At 40.5% G+C, this 18113-nt stretch overlaps 1 protein-coding gene across 3 annotated transcripts in view; it reads left to right on the forward strand.

The window, feature by feature from the left end:
- Ptpn9 (protein tyrosine phosphatase non-receptor type 9) overlaps positions 1-18113 on the forward strand; it is an 80698-nt gene that overhangs the window by 24981 nt on the left and 37604 nt on the right. For 2 of the 3 annotated variants that reach the window (XM_032909910.1, XM_032909911.1), the window contains exon 2: positions 16853-16996. In XM_032909910.1, coding sequence (XP_032765801.1) covers positions 16853-16996 — 144 coding nt within the window. Of the gene's footprint in view, positions 1-15824; positions 16390-16852; positions 16997-18113 lie in introns of those variants that run through there. The other variant, XM_032909912.1, reaches the window with a different exon arrangement.

An 18113-nucleotide genomic window follows, 5' to 3' on the forward strand; every position in this document is an offset into this window, starting at 1 on the left:
TGTGGGATTAATGGTGTACCGAATGGCAGGATCAGGTTTGTTTTCTCTGCTAGTTAAAGAAAGAAAAGCCAGGAAAAATTGGAACTGCAACAGGTGGCAGCAGAGAAATCTCAAGCACTACAAACAAAACCAGCAGTTGAAGAAAGGTGTTCGTTTGGGCTGGAGAGATGCTCAGTGGTTAAGAGCACTGACTGTTCTTCCAGAGGTCCTGAATTCAAATCTCAGCAACCACATGGTGGCTCACAACCATCTGTAATGAGATCCGATGTCTTCTTCTGGTGTGTCTGAGGACAGCTACAGTGTACTTATATATAATAAATAAATACATCTTAAAAAAAAAAGGGTGTTTGTTGCAGATAAGGAAACACATATGCAGAGACCACAGAGAAAAAGATTCTGCAAAGCAGAGGAAGACTTGGGAAGGCAAGAAATGTCTCTTTTCCAGGACTGGGATTTTAAAGCCCGTGGAGAGTTTTCCTCCCTACTTTAGGTTAATCAGTTAAAGGCAGTATGGGTGATTGATCTGCAACTGGTGTGACACGTCCTGAGCAGGCCTTGAACTTGTTGAGCCAGTCTATCAGCAGGGGACCTACTGTTGGAGACAAAAGCTGCCAGGTCTTTGTTTCAAGTCAGGAGGATGAGGAAGATGATGGCAATCTTGGAAACTAACTACATTCATTACCTAAGCACAGCCTCTCTGTGTCTGCCTAACAGGGAATCTAACTCTTGGTCTCTCATAAGGAGGACAGAAGACAGTGTTAGAGGTGGGGAAGTTGGGTGGAGGTGGGTATTTGGAATTGAATCTAGGACCATGTGCATGCCACAGGCATTCTACCATTGACCTACACCCCCAGCCAAATTGAGTATTTTTTTTTTTAAAGATTTCTTTATTTTATGTGAGTACACTGTCTCTGTCTTCAGACACACCAGAAAAGGGCATCAGATCCCATTACAGATGGTTGTGAGCCACCATGTGGTTGCTGGGAATTGAACTCAGGACCTCTGGAAGAGCGCTCTTAACTACTGACTGAGCTATCTCTTCAGCCCCAAATTTAGTATTTCTAAGGGAATAGATATTTTCTATTTGTCAGGTGATAGAGACTCATTGGGCCTTTAATACTTGGATATTGAAGTGTTGATAAGCCTTACTTACTTACTTCCTCTGGAAGGAAGTCATTAACACTAAAGAGCTTTTCGTGTTTAATAGCCTAATTAATTCTGGCCTTTCCTTGTAGCTTGAAGCTTAGGGGAGCTTTGTTCAGCCCTGGCTTCCTATTGTTCAGTTTCAGTGTGATGCAAACCTTTTAATTGTACATAGCTGGGTTTCCCCCTTTGTTTCTTGTCCTGTGATTGGTGTAGTAGATGGGACAGTACTGAATTCCAGAGCCATTCCATTTATTTTCACTGGGTGGTTGGATGGATATTAAGCTTTTCTTCAGAGTTATTTGCTGTCAAGATTTGTAGGGCTTTGGACTTGAGGTTCATTGTTTTAAAAGCAGGGCAGAAGAAAGATTTTTATCATATAATCAATTGGTATCAGAATAGAATATCTTTTAAATAAGTTATTGCTGTCCATTTTGTTTTATATAATACAGTATATGGCTTCATTAGCTTACTGTTTAGCACAGACTGACCTTGGCTGCCCTATCATCTCGCCTTCACCTCCTCAGGCTGACACCTTCTAAAGAAAGAAAAAACATTTTGTTTGTTTTCACTTTTGCTTTGTTTTTTTGTTTTGTTTTTTGTTTTTGTCTTTATTTGTTTTATTTATTTATTTTTTGATGTTTGGTTATGAGACTTAAACCCAAGAGTTCCTGCTAGGCAAAGAAAAAAATTGAATACTCACTGTGTAAGATTCTGTGTACTAGAAGTCCTACATCTGTCTGTCTGTGTGCTTGTATCTGTGTGTCTGTCGAATGCAGACAAGTTATGTGCCATTGTGCCTGTGTGGAGGTCAGACAAAGTCTGGTCTCTCCTTCCACCTCATTTCTGAGGCATATGGCTTTCATTTTTTGTGATTTGTTCTGCAAATATCTGACCTTCAAATTTCCGGGCAATCTTTCTGTCTTTGTCTCCCACCTTGCAATGGAGTGCTGGGTCACAGATGCTCTTTACTGCCTCTGGTTTTTCACATGGCCTCCACAGATTGAATTCAGGCTTCGATTAAGCTTGTGAGTAAAGCCATGACTTGCCAAGACCTAGACACTGTTTTAAGCAGTTGATTGAGTTCTAGAAGTGCTATTGTCTAGATTGCAAAGAGTAATCTCACCAGTGACTTGTAAACCAGTTATAATTACCATATCCTCTCTTATGGGACATGCTGTTCAAACATAGACGACTTAACTGGAAAAGGAAAGAACACATCCTGTTTGGATGTGTGAAGTTGTGAAAAAATTATATACTCTGCTTTATTTACTATAAATTATGAAGCATAAATGTATTTAAGTTCTGCAAAAGGAATCATGTAAAAAGTACATACATTGAAATATTGCGGTTTCTCTGCTTTTGAAGAAGAGCATCCATCCAAACAAACAAACATGAAACTGACTTTTAAAAATAGTTTGGTCAAGGGGTTGGGGATTTAGCTCAGTGGTAGAGCGCTTGCCTAGCATGCTCAAGGATCTGAGTTCGATCCCCAGCTCCGGAAAAAAAAAAAAAAATAGTTTGGTCAAGAGGGCATACACCTGGAATTGTAGCACTTGAGTGATCAAGCAAGGCAAGAGAGAGGATGGAGCAATCTAAGCCAGCCTGAGCTACATAGTGACCCTGACTGATGCAGTAAAAAACAGTTTGGTCTATGGAAGTACAGCAAATAAATACAGTGAAAGAAAAGTGAGTAGAAAGCATCTAGACTATATTTCCTAAAAATAACCACTGTGTCTACTACATTTTTGTTTACATATTTTTTTTATTTTAAAGAAAGAGTTTATTGTTATTTTGTCTTTTTTTTTTCTCTTGGAGCTGAGGACCGAACCCAGGGCCTTGTGCTTGCTAGACAAGCGCTGTACCACTGAGCTAAATCCCCAACCCCTTGTTTACCCTTTTAAAATAGAATATTTTCCTTATTCTTTGACTATTAATACGTGTAAACAATGTATTTTGATCATTTCTACCCCTCAGTTCATTCCCTCCTGTTTGTGTAGTTACACTCAACATGCCTTGCTTCATGTCTTTTCTTTATTATATTTTTATATTCATATTAGTTGGACCCATTGAGTTCAATGCTGCCTGGTCCTGTTGACCCAGTCTTGTGCAGGTAACCATAGATTCAAGAGTTCATGAGTACAATGGCTGTGTCATGGCAGAAGGCAGCATTTCCTGTTCTCCTACCGTGTCTTCTAAGATGCTCCCTGGGCCTTTGTGTTGTGTGTATGGGCTTGACACAGCCCCATTTAAGGCTGAACAGTCACCTTTTCTTGATATACTATGCGGTTTTGAGTCCCTTTATTAACTACTGCTCTTTGTGGAGAGAAGCTTCTCGGGTCCAGGTTGAGAGCAGCACTAATTTATGCTTGTAAACATATTTAGGAGCCAATTTGACAACATACCTACTAAGCAAGCTAGTAGTAGTTGTAGTCGTAGTCGTAGTCATAGTCATAGTCATAGTCGTAGTAGTGACTCTTAAGGTCAAGGCCTTCAGAATCATAAGCTTTTTAAAATTTTTTATTTATTTTATTTATGTGCATTGGTGTTTGCCTACATGTATGTCTGTGTGACGGTGTCAGATCATCTGCCACTGGAGTTAACAGTTGTGAGCTACCTTGTGGGTGCTGGGAATTGAACCTAGGTCCTCTGGGAGAACAACAAGTGCTCTTAACTGCATTCTCTTATCACCCAGCATCAAGCATAGTAGATCAGGCCCTCTCACATCCATCAACCAAGCAAACGCCCTCCAGACTTGCCTATGGGCAATCTAATGGAAGCTTCTTCTCATTTTAGGGTCTTTCTAGATCTGTCTAGGGTTGTGTCTGTTTACAAAAACCAGACAGAACACTTTACTATATTCACTAATAACCCATATCGTCTGGGGGAGTGTTGACTGCTCACTGTGTTCAAATCACTTTTCCTTTAAAAACTACATTATGTGATTAGCTTCTAAAGTAGTTTTCATACAGGTTTTTAATTTGTCCTTCTTTTTACCTAATTCATTCCATCCTCTCTTCTCCTCTGCCCCCCTCATACATTCCTGCCTTTAACCGCATCCATTTCTCCTGTTTGTATTTTTAAGGCTATAAGAATCATCCAGGAACTGACACAGTTGGAGACAGACTAAGAATACAGATGATAAATCACTGAAATGTTAAATTTTTTCCTTGACTGCAAGAATGTCTTGCCTAACCTGCCCTACAGATCTAGGGCAAGCCTTCTGTTGTCCCTTCTGCCTCTCAGTTGGTATAATGTCTGGCTTCCTCAATATTTTTACCTAGCTAATTGGTCATTGAGTTATCTCCCTCCCCCCTTCTTTCATTTTCTTTTTAATTTTTTGAGACAAATTTTCTTTATTTAGTTCTGGCTAACCTAGACTGTGGTGGATATAAGATCATAGATATCCTCCTGTCTGCCTCCCAAGCATTGGGATTTATAGGCGTGCATCTGGTGCATGCAAAACATAATGAAAAAAAATCAAGTTGTTTTTAATGTTTTTCCCCCTGAGACATGATTTCTCTTTGTAGCTTTGGCTGCCCTGAAACTCACTCTGTAGACCAGGCTGGCCTGGAACTCACAGAGATCTACCTATCCGCCTCTTGAGTGCTTGGATTAAAGGTGTTCACCAACACCTCCTGGCAAGTTGTTTTTAATTATTATTGTTGTTGCTTTTAAAAATTTTGTGACTGACGATTCAAACCAAATACACACTAAGCAGTCAATCTACTACCGATTTACAGTCAGTCTATCACTGATCTACATCCCAGCCATTCTTTTAAAAATATTAATGAGGGAGTGTGTGTGTGTGTGTGTGTGTGTGTGTGTGTGTGTGTGTGTGTGTGTGTGTGTGTATACACACGCTCACCTGTGCAGCGGGTTCTCATGTATTCTATTCTGGTCAAACTTATTATATAGTAGAAGATGACTTAGAACTTCTCATTCTTCAGTCTTTACCTCCTGAGTACAGGATTATGGTCATGTGTCACCATATCCGGTTTTATATGGTGTTAGTAAATGAACTCAGGGCTTGTTCGTGCTGGGTGAATACCGTGCCACCCGAGCTCCATCCCCAGCTCTTACCTTCTTTTAGAATGGTAAGGAGTCAGACTCAGCTTGTGCATGCTGGGCAAGTGCTGTACTACTGAGACACATCCCAAGTCCTTCTTAAAATAGGAAAGTCAGTTACTGCATTTAAATTGAGTGCAGGTTTGGTTGTGATTTTGCAGTGCTGAGGACTGAACTTAGTCTCCAGTATGTTATAGACAGTCATGCTATAACCCCTGTCCCTACTCCCTTTAAAAGTACTTTTATTTTTAATTCTTAATTATGTGTATGTGGGGGTTGGGGATTTAGCTCAGTGGTAGAGCGCTTGCCTACCAAGCGCAAGGCCCTGGGTTCGGTCCTCAGCTCCGAAAAAAAAAGAAAAAAAAAATATGTGTATGTTTTTTGGTGGGTCTGTGCACATCTGAGTGCTGGTGCCTGGTTATTCCAGAAAAGGGTATTTGATCTCCAGAGCTGGAATTACACCTAGGTATAAACTGTCTGACATGGGTGGTAGGAACCAAATTTGGGTCCTCTGCAAGAACAGCCAGTGCTCATAACAGCTAAGCCATCTCTATCTCTAAAAAGAAAAATTCAAGACATTATTTTACTTAGGATAGCCTTGAATTTACTTTGTATTCCAGGCATAACAAGAGTCACAAACCAGGAGCCTAGAACTCCAACCCTTGGTAGGCAGAGACAGTTAATGAGCAGGAGTTCAAGTCCTGTGTGGTACATGTGAGTTCCAGAATAGCCTGGGCTATGGTGTCATTTCTTTAAAAATCTAAAGAAAATGGGCTGGAGAGATGGTTCAGTGGTTAAGAGCACTGACTGATACTCTAGAGTATCTGGATTCAATTCCTAATGCCCATGTGGCTTCTCACAGCTGCCTGTAACTCCAGTTCCAGGGGATCCATGGTACCAGGGCATACCTGTAGTACATATTTTTGTATATGCAGGCCTAATACTCATACAATAAATTAAAATAAAATAAATCTTTAAAAAAATAAACCAAAAATCAAAAAATAAACATAAAAATCCAGAAACCAGCCTAAAAGAAAACCATAAAAAATTTTGATGAAATCCTCCTGTTTATTGTTTTTTCCCTTTTACTAAATATGTCATACCCAGGAAGTCACTTTCAGATGCAAACCTGTTTTCATACCCAACAAACCACTTTTATGTATGTGTGTGTATGTATATGCACAGCTAGCACTCATGTCCACTGAACTATATCCCCAGCCCTGTTTGTTGTTGTTTTGTGTTTGTTCTAGAGACAGATTTTCATGTACACATAGAGACCAGACTGGCCTCAAAATCCACAGAAACTCCTCCTCATCTTGCTTCTACCGCTCTTTGTGTGTTTGTTTAGATCCTGTTTCTTCAATTATCTGGAAGATTGATGTGAACTGAGAGGGATTAATAGACATCAAAAGGGCAATAATTTACAGTGAAGGAAAGATGGGGAAACAGGCATGAAGTACCTTTAGTAAGAGTTCAAGCATCTGGTGCAGGACATGGAGGAAATAGCATGTTACTTGAAATACAGAAGGAGACAGAGACGGAGTCTTTTTCTCATTTAGGTATTCCATCTAAGGTGTATAGTTACATATTTTTTTCTGGTGTTTGTCTTAGATGAAGTAGTTCCTTTATCATAATGATGAGTAGTCTCTCAGTTAGTACTGTGTTGTTAAAAAGAACTTGTGCTCAGAAGCTAGGTGTCTTAGTTACCGTTCTGTTGCTGTAAAGAGAAACCTGATAGGCAAATCTTATAATAGGAAGCATTTAATTGGGGCTGGCTTATAGTTTCAGAGGCTTAGTATGTTATCATCAAGGTGGAGACCTTGGCTGCACACAGACCAGGTGTTACATCCTGGTCTGAAGGCACAAAGAGAACCTGGTCCTGGCTTTGGCTTTTGAAACCACAAAGCCCCACCCCCCAGTGACTCAATTCATTCTTCAAGGCCACACCTCTTAATTCTTCTAGTCCTATCAAAGATTTCTACTCCTGGGTGACTACACATTCAAATATATGAGCCAGTGGGGCCATTCTTATTCAAACTAAAGGCCTAGGCTTGATGACTCAGGCTTGTAATCTCAGTTTTATAGAAAAATGAGGTAGAAGAATCACAAGTCCAGTGCCTAACTATGCTACAGGGTGCGTTCAAGGCCAATTTGGGCAGCATAGAGGAGTATTCTAGCTCGAATAGAAGGAAGAAATTGGAGGCTGGGAATATAGGAGAAAACAATTTGTGCTTTGATAGCAGTGTTAGTCCTTGGGGCTATCATTATAGTCTGAAAGCAGAGAGAAAAGACTTAGAAGGGAGTGGAAATAAAAGTACTTCCTGCTGCAAGTGCCCTATGTGCTCACAGAGCCCCAGTTAAGGAGGAATTGCTCCCTTGGAAGCTCATTCTTCCTCCCTCCCTCCCTCCCTCCCTCCCTCCCTCCCTTCCTTCCTTCCTTCCTTCTTCCTCCTCCTATTACTCCTTTTCTTTTTCGGATGAATACATACTATAGGTTTCTCATTTAAAGTTATGGCATTGGATATAATATATTAAAGGCTGAATTGATTTAGGCTGAAGGGGCATAACTGGAAACACAATTCTAAAGAACTCTGTCTCTGTTGAAAGAAAATTTGTATGAGACACCTGGATTAAAGAAAAAAGAAGCAATAGTGTACTCAGAGATTACTGTGTGCCAGGTATGGTAGTGGGTGCATTCTCATCCACTGTTCCGTTCAGCCTTAACATTTCAGAAATGGTGCGGAAGTCAAGGTTCTCTCTGTGGGAGTGAAAGTACCAACAGATTTTTCTTGGCCATTGTGCCTAGTCTCTTGTTCATTGCTCATTTTTTAAGTAGTAGCTCTTGAGAGTTTGGTGAAATGCAAAGACTATGTTTTTGCTATTTATTTGTTTGTTTGTTTGATTGATTGATTGATTGACAGTGTCTCTCTAAGTAGTCCTAAATGTTCTAGGATTCACTATCTTGACCAGGTTGACCTTGGAATTCATATAGATCCTTCTGCTTCTGCCTCCCAATATTCTGCTGGGGTTAAAGGCTGCACCACCATGCCCAGCTGTTTCTTTTATTCTTAAAGAAGTGATTTGTTAAAGATCATTAGATTGTTAACACTTGTCCCTTCCCAGAATGTATAAATGGGATCCTTACAAATTGGCAGATTCCCCATGATGGTTCCCTGATCTATGGAGTGAAGGCTATTGAGGTTGGAAAGGACAAATGGAAACCACTGGAGTTGTTCTTCTAGGGAAAATAGTGCGCCTGAAATTTTATCACATACATAGAGGGGTTAAAGACATCAGTGCCACTTTAAAGGTTTTAAAGGTAAGGGTGATGATCCACCCCCTCCCCCAATCTCCCTTAAGTCTCCAATTTGCCTATACAGAAGATAGATGGGTTATGGAAAATGACAGTTGACTTTCACAAAATTAACCATATAGTAACTCCAATTGCAGCTGGTGTGCCAGATGTAGTATCTTTATTTGAGCAGATTAATAAATTTCCTGATACCTGGTATACAGCTATTGATCTAAGAAATGTTTTTCTTCTTTATACTTGTCCGTAAGACTACCAGAAGCAATTTACTTTCATCTGTCAAGGCTAACAATATTCCTTGACAGCTTTAACGGCAAGGTTCTGTTAACTCTCCAGCCCTGTGTCCTAACTTGGTTTGAAGGAATCTTGATTGTCTACCTCTTCCACAAGTATCACACTGGGCCACTAAATTGAAGACATTGAACTAATTGGGACAAATGAGCAGGAGGTAGCAACCACTCTGCACTTGTTGGTAACACATTACAGGATGGGGAATAGATCCAGCCAAGATTCAAAGAGCACTCTAGTGGAGGACATGTAGAGACGTTCCTTCTAAGGTAAAAGAAAATTTATTGCACTTGGTTCTTCCCACTGACTGCCTGGAAAGAGGCGCGATGTTTGGAGGGTCTGTTTGCACTTTAGAGGCAGCACATTCCTCACTTGGGAGTGGTGTTCTAGCCCATATACCAAGAGATTCAGAAAGCTGCTCATTTGAATGGGCCTGGAACATGGAAAGGCTCTAGAACAGGCTACTGTACAGGTTGCTCTATCATTTGACATATGATCCAGCGGACTCAATAGGGATGCCATTTGGAGCCTTTGGCAGGCCCTCATAAATGCTTTCCTTTTGAGAGATAGCTTTTGATCCATCATTGGGCCTCAGTAGAAAAGATTGAATGTTTGATAATGGGCCACCAGGTTATCATGTGCTCACTATGAGCTGGGTCTTATCTGACATACCAAGGCATAAAGTTAGATGTATACAGCAGGGATTCATCATGGAATGGAAGTGGCAGACAATGATCCTGCCTGAGAAGGGCCTGAGAGCACCAGCAAGTGACATGAAGTTGCTTTTTGTCTCGGTGTTTATTAGAAAGGGATGTAGACCATGCACTGCATCAGGGCTTTGTACATGGGTTCCAGTGATCAAACTCAGGTTATTTTGAACACAGGTTATAAAAACACAGGAAGTGCTTTTACCCGTGTAGACATGCTATTGGCCTTGGAATGTATGTTTAGTAAGGAAAAGTGAGGCAACTCCCAATAGTAGGAGCAGATCTATAGGAGGAATTTCCAGCATTGAACTTTTTTTTTTAAGATTTATTTATTTAATGTACGTGAGTGAGTACACTGTAGCTGTCTTCAGACACACCAGAAGAAGGCATCAGATCTCATTACAGATGGTTGTGAGCCATCATGTGGATGTGGGAATTGAACTCAGGACCTCTGGAAGAGCAGTCAGTGCTCTTAATCTCTGAGCCATCTCTCCAGCCCCAGCATTGAACTTTTTAAGTTTTTTGTTTTGTTTTGCTTTGTTTTTTTTTTTTTTAAATGGGGCTGGAGAGATGGCTCAGCAGTTAAAAGCACTGACTGCTCTTCTAGAGGACCAGGGTTCAAGTCCTAGCACCTACATGTCAGTTTACAACCGTCTGTAACTCTAGTTCGAGGGGATCTGACACACTCTTCTGGCCTCCTCAGGCAATGTATGTATGATGCACAGACATATGGCAAAAACACCATATCGTTAAATAAAATAAATCTTAAAATTGTTTTTGTTTTTTCCGAGCTGAGGACTGAACCCAGGGCCTTGCACTGTTTTGTTTTGTTTTGTTTGTTTGTTTGTTTGTTTGTTTTTGTTTGTTTTTTTGAAAACAGGGTTTCATGTAGTTGGCCTGGAATTCTTTGTGGAATCCTTTTGAATGGTAGGGTTTTAAGCATATCCTCTCATTCTCAGTTTATGTGCAACTGGGGGTTGAACCTAGGACCTTGTGTACTATCACTGTGCCCACTGAGCTACCTGTCCAGCTCACTTATTTTTGAGATAGGGTCTTATACTCCAGCTCAGGCTGGCTTTGAAATCACTGTCTTAGCCTCCTAAATTTTAGATATAGTTGTGTGCCACTAATAAATATCCAGTTGTGTAGATTTTCTTCTCTTTGATACTATTATTTTAGCATCAGTGTACAGCATCCAGAGTATTACCTGCCCAATTTCTAGGTTTCTATGCTGGTTTATGGTGGGTTTTCAGGAACTTTGTTGTTTTTTTACCTTAACCTGATTGTAGTCTTTAATCCCAGCTCTTGTGAAGCAGAGGCAGCTGAATCTCTAGGAATTAAAGGCTAGTTAGAGCTAGCTACACAGTGAGACCCAAAAACAAACAAACAAAAAACCCACCTCAAAATAAACCCAAATACACACGATTTTTGGAGTGTACTTTTACTCTCTGTCTTTGATTGTGCTGGAACAAATCTCACTTTTACTGGAAGTCACTTGAAGGGAGTTGTAAGTGATAGTACTAGTTTTTCAGTAGGTTAATTCAGATCTTTTCCCAAAGGAAGAGCAATGCTGTTTGAACTGTAACCCCTTGCAACTACTTAGAAGCCAAGATATAGTCCAACATTGACCTTCAGCTGAAATAGTTTCTAAGCTGTGACTCATCTTTTGGCCCATTCCTTTTTTCACCAGGAAATACATTAAGTATTAATTTTTGGAATTTCAGTTATCCATCCTGAAGAATATATTGCTTGTCAGAGTTACTAGGACATATTTTTCTGGTAATCAATAGGGCAACCAGTGATTGTGTGTGTCTGTGTGTGTATGCGCGCACGCGCACACAACTCAGTAGTTGTGTAAAATCCATGTGTAAGAAAATATATAAATCTTGTCTAGAAAGACTGTGAATACGAGACCAACCATTTGACTTCTTTCAGGGGTTTATCTATTTCATCAGAGGGATGGAAATGTAGGAGGCTGAGGCTGAACTGAACAGGTGGTGTGTCTGTGTTTATATCTGTAAATATCACATCACTGTTTACAGTACATTGGTCTGTCTTCATGCAGGGCCTTGTACAACCAAATCGGGAGGAATTGTTCCCGTGCTTAAAGCCAAGAACAACATCCTGACTAGCAGGGAGTCAGAGGTCAGCTTAAGGCAACAGCTATTGGGAGGGAGCTGCAGGACATTAAGAACATTGGAGGAACTGAGTTTGTTAAAAGAAGACAAAATGTAGGAAAGAACATTTGATCTCTGCCAAAAGGCCGAGAGGCGATTAGAGAGGGGCCAATACTGCATGTTTTCATATGTTTTTGAAATTTCAAAAATCCACAGTCATATAAGCAGAGAGTAGGATGGTGACCACCAGAAATGCAGGATGAGGAGAATGGAGACATGGTAGTGAAAAACGTGTGAAGTTACAGTTAGGTCTCCTGCATAGGGTAGTAATTAATAGTTAATAACAAGGTGGTATACTTCAAAACTGCTAAAAACACATTTCAAGTATTTACATCAGAAAAAAATAATTATTTCAGAGACGAATGCTTGCATCCAAGCATTAAACTGAGAATGGGGTTCCCATTGGAGGTGTTAGAGAAAGGATTGAAGGATCTGAAGGGGTTTGCAGCCCCATAAGAACAACAATACCAACCAACCAGAGCTCCCAGGGACTAAACCACCATCCAAAGAGTACACATGGACAGACCCATGACTCCAGCTGCATACATAGCAGAGGATGGCTTTGTTGGGCACCAAATGGAGAGGCCCTTGGTCCTGCCAAGGCTGGACACCCCAGTATAGAGGAATGTCAGGGCGGGGAGGCAGGAAGGGGTGGGTGGTTGGGTGGGGGAAAGGGGGTAACATTTGAAATGTAAATAAAAAATAATCCAATAAAAATAATTATTTCAATTAATAGGTAGTTTGCTTGATTTAATCATTCTACACTGTATGAGTATGTGCATGTGTATGTATAGGTATAAAAACCCATTATTCCCCATAAATAAATCATTCATTTTTCAGTACATATGAAAATTGAAAACATGAAAGATTGTCTATGCAGTGACTTAAAAAAAATTTGCACCCTGGGTATAGTAGCTCATGCCTTTAATCCTACCACTCAGTGAGCAGAGGGAGGTAGATCTGTATGAATTTAATGCCAGCCTGGTCTACAAAGAGTTCCAAGCCAGCCATGCTGTCCTAGTAAGACTATGTGTCAAAAAAAGAAGAAAAGCAAAAGGGCAGATGTACTTTGAAGGAAGTATATGAAAGCTGTGTGAAACTACATCTCTGGCTGGCCTGTACTTGCTATATGGACCAGGCTTGCCTGGAACTTGTGAAGATACAAGTTTTTCTGCCTCTTGAACACTAGCATTACAGAAGTGAGATATTACATCTGGCTTTGTTTTATAGCAGTTGCCTGGGAGATCAAATATTTCATTATAGAGTGGTGGTTCTCAACCCATGGTTTATAACCCCTTGGGTTGCATATCAGATATTGTGTATATCATATATTTATATTATAATTCATAACAGTAGCAAAATTACAGTTATTGAAGTAGCACTGAAACAATTTTATGGTTAGGGGGTGGTCACCACAACATGAGAAACTGTATTAAAAGAAGGAACTGCATTAGGAAGGTTGAGAACCACTCTTATAGAGGGAGGTTTTTTTTTTTTTTTTTTTTTGTTCTTTTTATGGAGCTGGGGACCGAACCCAGGGCCTTGCGCTTCCTAGGCAAGCGCTCTACCACTGAGCTTAAATCCCCAACCCCTAGAGGGAGGTTTCTTAAGGCTCAAGAAGTTTTAAATTCTGAGTTGAAGTTGCAGGAATGAGAAGAGATTCATGACACTAGGGAAGTAAATAACTCACAAGTCTCAAACACTTTCTGAAAGTAACATGAATGCACAGAAACCTTTTTCACCTTATTGCCGTAGGAACAGTCGCTAGAGGTAAGATAGGAGGTAGAGCTGCCTGGATGAGGCTTTCTAACCTGTTGTGCTGCATGAAAGTTGTACACAGAGCTCTATGGATGCAGCTTTTTTTTTTTTTTTTTTTTTTTCAGAGCTGGGGACCGAACCTTAGGGGCCTTGCGCTTGCTAGGCAAGCGCTCTACCACTGAGCTAAATCCCCAACCCCTTGGATGCAGCTTTTTAGTGTTGTCACCCGGCTTGAGATTGATACAGCTGCCTTTGAACTAATTGTCTCTGCTTCTGTGACTCATCCCAATAAACTAATTTGCTTACCAAATTGAGCTTTGTGTAGTTGTCACTTTCATCTGTAGTTGGTTACTTATCTGGGATAAATAGACATTTGGTCGTCATCTCTATAGTAAGTCTCACCTAACAGGCTTCTCTACAACGGTTTATCACAGTGAAGGGTCATCTTACCAGTTGGGTATGTATTGATCATATCCCTTTCTGGTCATTCAGATTTCCTCTCTCACAATGCACCTGTACAATGTTTGGTGCATATTCTTACAACTAAGCAGTGTTCTTTTACTCTAGTATTTGATTTGTAAACATCAGAAGTCCATTACAAGACTAGATTTAAAAGGTGATGCATTAAACTGGATGTGGCTGCACATGCCTTTAATCCCAGAATTTGGGATGCAGAGATAGGAAGATCTCTGAGTTTCATACCAGCCTGGTCTATGTAGTGAGTTTCCAGCTGTCAGAGCTGCACAGTGAGACCCTTTCAAGAAAAGAGTCAAAGGTGATGTGTTCACCAAAAAGCAGACCCCCATTTGAGAAGTTCCTGGGGACCTTCCTGACTGACTGGGGCTTTGTTTCAGCATCTGTGCCTGCTTTTATTCTTTTCTATCTTTCCTCATTCTGATGCTGGCCACTTTACAGATAGAACACAAATGTTCTTGGGGAGCATTCTAAATTTGTTCTGTTGTCTTCTCTGAGACTCAGTTCTGTGGTCTGGCTTCAGCTGGTTGTGGGACAGTGTGATCTTTGAAAGCTTTTCATCATGGTCTGTTTCCTGACTCTTTCTGTGCTCTGTGCTTAGTTAGTTTTTCTGCTTTTCTTTCTGAGGTGATATAAGTTACATTTCCTCAGTTGCAAGACTTAAAAACTCTGCACTCCAGGCCTTGGACTTTCCCCTCGTTTATAAAGCTTTCCTAGAAAATTGAGGATGAATCAGGTGCTGTGTTGTAAGGTATGCTGACCCTCCTGGGATCCTAGTTTGATAGTTGTTTAAACAGTATGTAGCAATTTGAATTGGATTTGCAAGGGAGAATTGTTGCCAAGTCTCTGAAGTAGGTCATAGCCCTTAGCCCTTCCCCCTTGTTTTCTTTTTGTTTGTTTGATGGTGTCTCGTATGACTCAGGCTTGTCTTGACTATAGAGCCTAGGAGACAGCTTCAAACTCCCAATCCTCCTGCCTTCCCTCCCCAAATGCTGCGGTCACAGATATGTACCACTACAACCAAGTCTCCTTTCCTTCCTTTCCTCTTTCCCCATCTTTGAAATGGGATTTCTCTATGTAGCCCTTAGCCTGGCTGTGTAGACCAGGGTGTCTTAGAACTTGGGCCAAAGGGGCTGGAGAGATGGCTCAGTGGTTAAGAGCACAGACTGCTCTTCCAGAGGTCCTGAGTTCAAATCCCAGCAACCACATGGTGGCTCACAACCATCTGTAATAAGGTCTGATGTCCTCTTCTGCTGTGTCTGAAGACAGCTACAGTGTACTTACATATAATAAATAAATCTTTAAAAAAAAAGGGGTTGGGGATTTAGCTCAGTGGTAGAGCGCTTGCCTAGCAAGCGCAAAGCCCTGGGTTCGGTCCTCAGCTCCAAAAAAAAAAAAAAAGAACTTGGGCCAACTAATTCTTCTGCCATTCTTTGCTTCTCGAGTGATGAAATTACAGGTATGTATAGCACTTAATTTTCTTTCTTTTTTTTCCCCTTGAGGCTGGGTCTATCACATTATCCTGTCTATCACACTTGATATGTAGAACAGAATGGCCTCACACTCCTAGAGATCTCCTGCCTTTTTGCTGGGACTGCAGTTTATACCACGATTCCTGGTCTCCTATTTTTCAACTGAAAAGTTAGTGTAGGTTGGACCTGACACCGCTGAAGCAGCTTCAGTGTTATAATTTTCCTTGGCATGGATTAAGAAAAAAGTATGGCTTACCATGAGTAAATCGTCTTTTTGTTGTTTTATTTTTTGAGACAAGCTTTCATTATGTAGCCATGGCTGTCCTGGGACTCACTATATAGACTATGCTGGCCTCAAACTCATAGAGATCCTCCTGTCTCTCTTTGTTTCCTGAGTGCCACTATGCCCAACTGGATAGATACATCATAACTGTGAGTTGATTGACTGATAATATGGGCATAGTTAAAATTCAGAAATTTCATCATTTTCTGGATTAATAGTCAAGAAAAATTTCTAAATAGAACAGAATAGCAATACAGAAATCTTTTAGGTACTCAGAATATACATGCATAAAATCTCAATTTAAATAATTCTAAAATGAAAAAATAGATACTTTGGCCAAAGTCAGGGGGACTGGCAGAGTACTCTAATCCCACCTCCTAGGAGAGGTTTTCTCATTATTCCTTCATGCATTCCAGTGCTATGTCTTCTCTGAACCAGCTGTACTTTTTGTCCTAAAGAGTAAACACTAAAATTATGGCTTTTATACGTTTCGTCCAGGGAGTGGCACTATTAGGAGGTAAGACCTTGTTGGAATAGGTGTGTCATTGGGGGCATGGGCTTTAATACTCTCATTTTAGCTGCTTGGAGGCCATTCTCCTCCTTGCAGCCTTCAGATGAAGATGTAGAACTCTCAGCTCCTCCTGCACCATGCCTGCCTGGATGCTGTCATGCTCCCACCTTTATGATAAAGGACTGAACCTCTGAACCTGTAAGCCAGCCCCAATTAAATGTTGTCCTTCTAAGAGTTGCCTTGGTTCATAGCAGTAAAACCCTAACTAAGACAACCCTTTTAAATGTTTTGAAATTAAAATTTAAAATTACTTTTACTTATGTATTTGTCTATGTGCATACATGCACATTCATGGCACGTGGAATTCAGAGGACAATTTGCAGGGATCTGTTCTTTTCCTTCTGCCATATGGGACCTGGCATTGGACTAATAGTGGGTACCTTTTCCTGTTGATCCATCTTTCTAGCTCCCCCTCCACAATCCCCTCTTTGGTGGGGGGTGGGGGGGATAGAATCTCAGATAGCCCAGACCGGCCTTAAACTTGCTATGTAAATGAGTCTCATTTGGGGAACAAATAATAATTTTTTGCCTGCTTGCTTCTTTTATGTTTCTAAAATGTATTTTCTTTTTACTAATTGTCCTCATTTTGTTATTTTAACAGGCTACCAAGCAGTTTCTTGAAGAGATCAACAAGTGGACAGTACAGTATAATGTTTCTCCTCTCTCTTGGAATGTGGCTGTCAAGTTCCTCATGGCCAGAAAGTTTGATGTGCTCCGTGCTGTAGAGCTGTTTCACTGCTACAGAGTAAGTGACTCAGGATCAGACACATTTGGAACGGTTGAGCAAAGTTTTGCTATTTTTTTTTTCTGCTTTACTTTGTACATGTTGATATTTCTACTTCTCTTTTATTCTGTTAAAAATGAATCAGTGTCCACAAACCCTGTGAGAACTGAGGTTGGGCTGCCGGTTTCTGGAAACACTTAACAAACCTGAAATTTGCTTGTAGGCCAGCATGCTACATGTGAGGACTGAGGCAAAGAAAGTCTCTTAATGTCATCCTGTGACACATTCCTTCCTGGAGTTTTCATCCTTGCTGTCTTCCCTGCCTCCTGGACAACCTATTTGGTATATTTTACAGCTGTAGTTTAAGGCCTCATGAAATTTTAGAAAACTGTCATCCTGATGAACTTTGAACTAAAGAGCTATTCAAGAAAAGGGAGGTGTTAGCTCTGGAAAAGAAAAGTGGCTATATTAGCCAGGTCAGGTTCTTGGCAGTGTCTTTTTTGGTGTTTGTTTCGGTTTGGTTTTTTTGAGACAGGGTTTCTTAGCATAGCCTTGGCTGTCCTAGACTTGCTCTGTAGACCAGGCTTACCTCAAACTCATAGAGATCCATCTGCCTCTGCCTCATTAGTGCTGGAATTAAAGGCATGATCTACCACAGCTGGCTAAGATTTTTTAAAAAGGAAGTTCAAGACTGATTCTGTGTTGTGTTTGCTTTCTTGGATTGTAGCATCTTTGATAGAAACACTATATGTTATGTTACTTTGTGGTTAGGAATTTCTTCTGAAGAGAAACCATCTGTGCTTTAAAAAAAAAAAAAAAGGAATCCTGGGAAAACAAACAAGCACTGGAATTAGCTCACACTTATCGCATGGCTCAGCTCATCCAATACTCATTACTTACTCCATAGATATTACTTGCATACCTACTATATTAACCGTGCCATGATTGTTATTTAGAAGAGAGAGTAAACAATCAATAAAGAGTACTAACCTTAAATCTGAAGGATGTTGGGGATTTAGCTCAGGGGTAGAGAACTTGCCTAGGAAGCGAAAGGCCCTGGGTTCAGTCCCCAGGCCCAAAAAACGAAAAAAAAAACAAAAAAAAAAAAAAAAAAAAAAAAATCTGAAGGATGAGTAGG

Source organism: Rattus rattus, chromosome 8 (assembly GCF_011064425.1).
Source record: "Rattus rattus isolate New Zealand chromosome 8, Rrattus_CSIRO_v1, whole genome shotgun sequence".
Taxonomy (NCBI): Eukaryota; Metazoa; Chordata; class Mammalia; order Rodentia; family Muridae; genus Rattus; species Rattus rattus.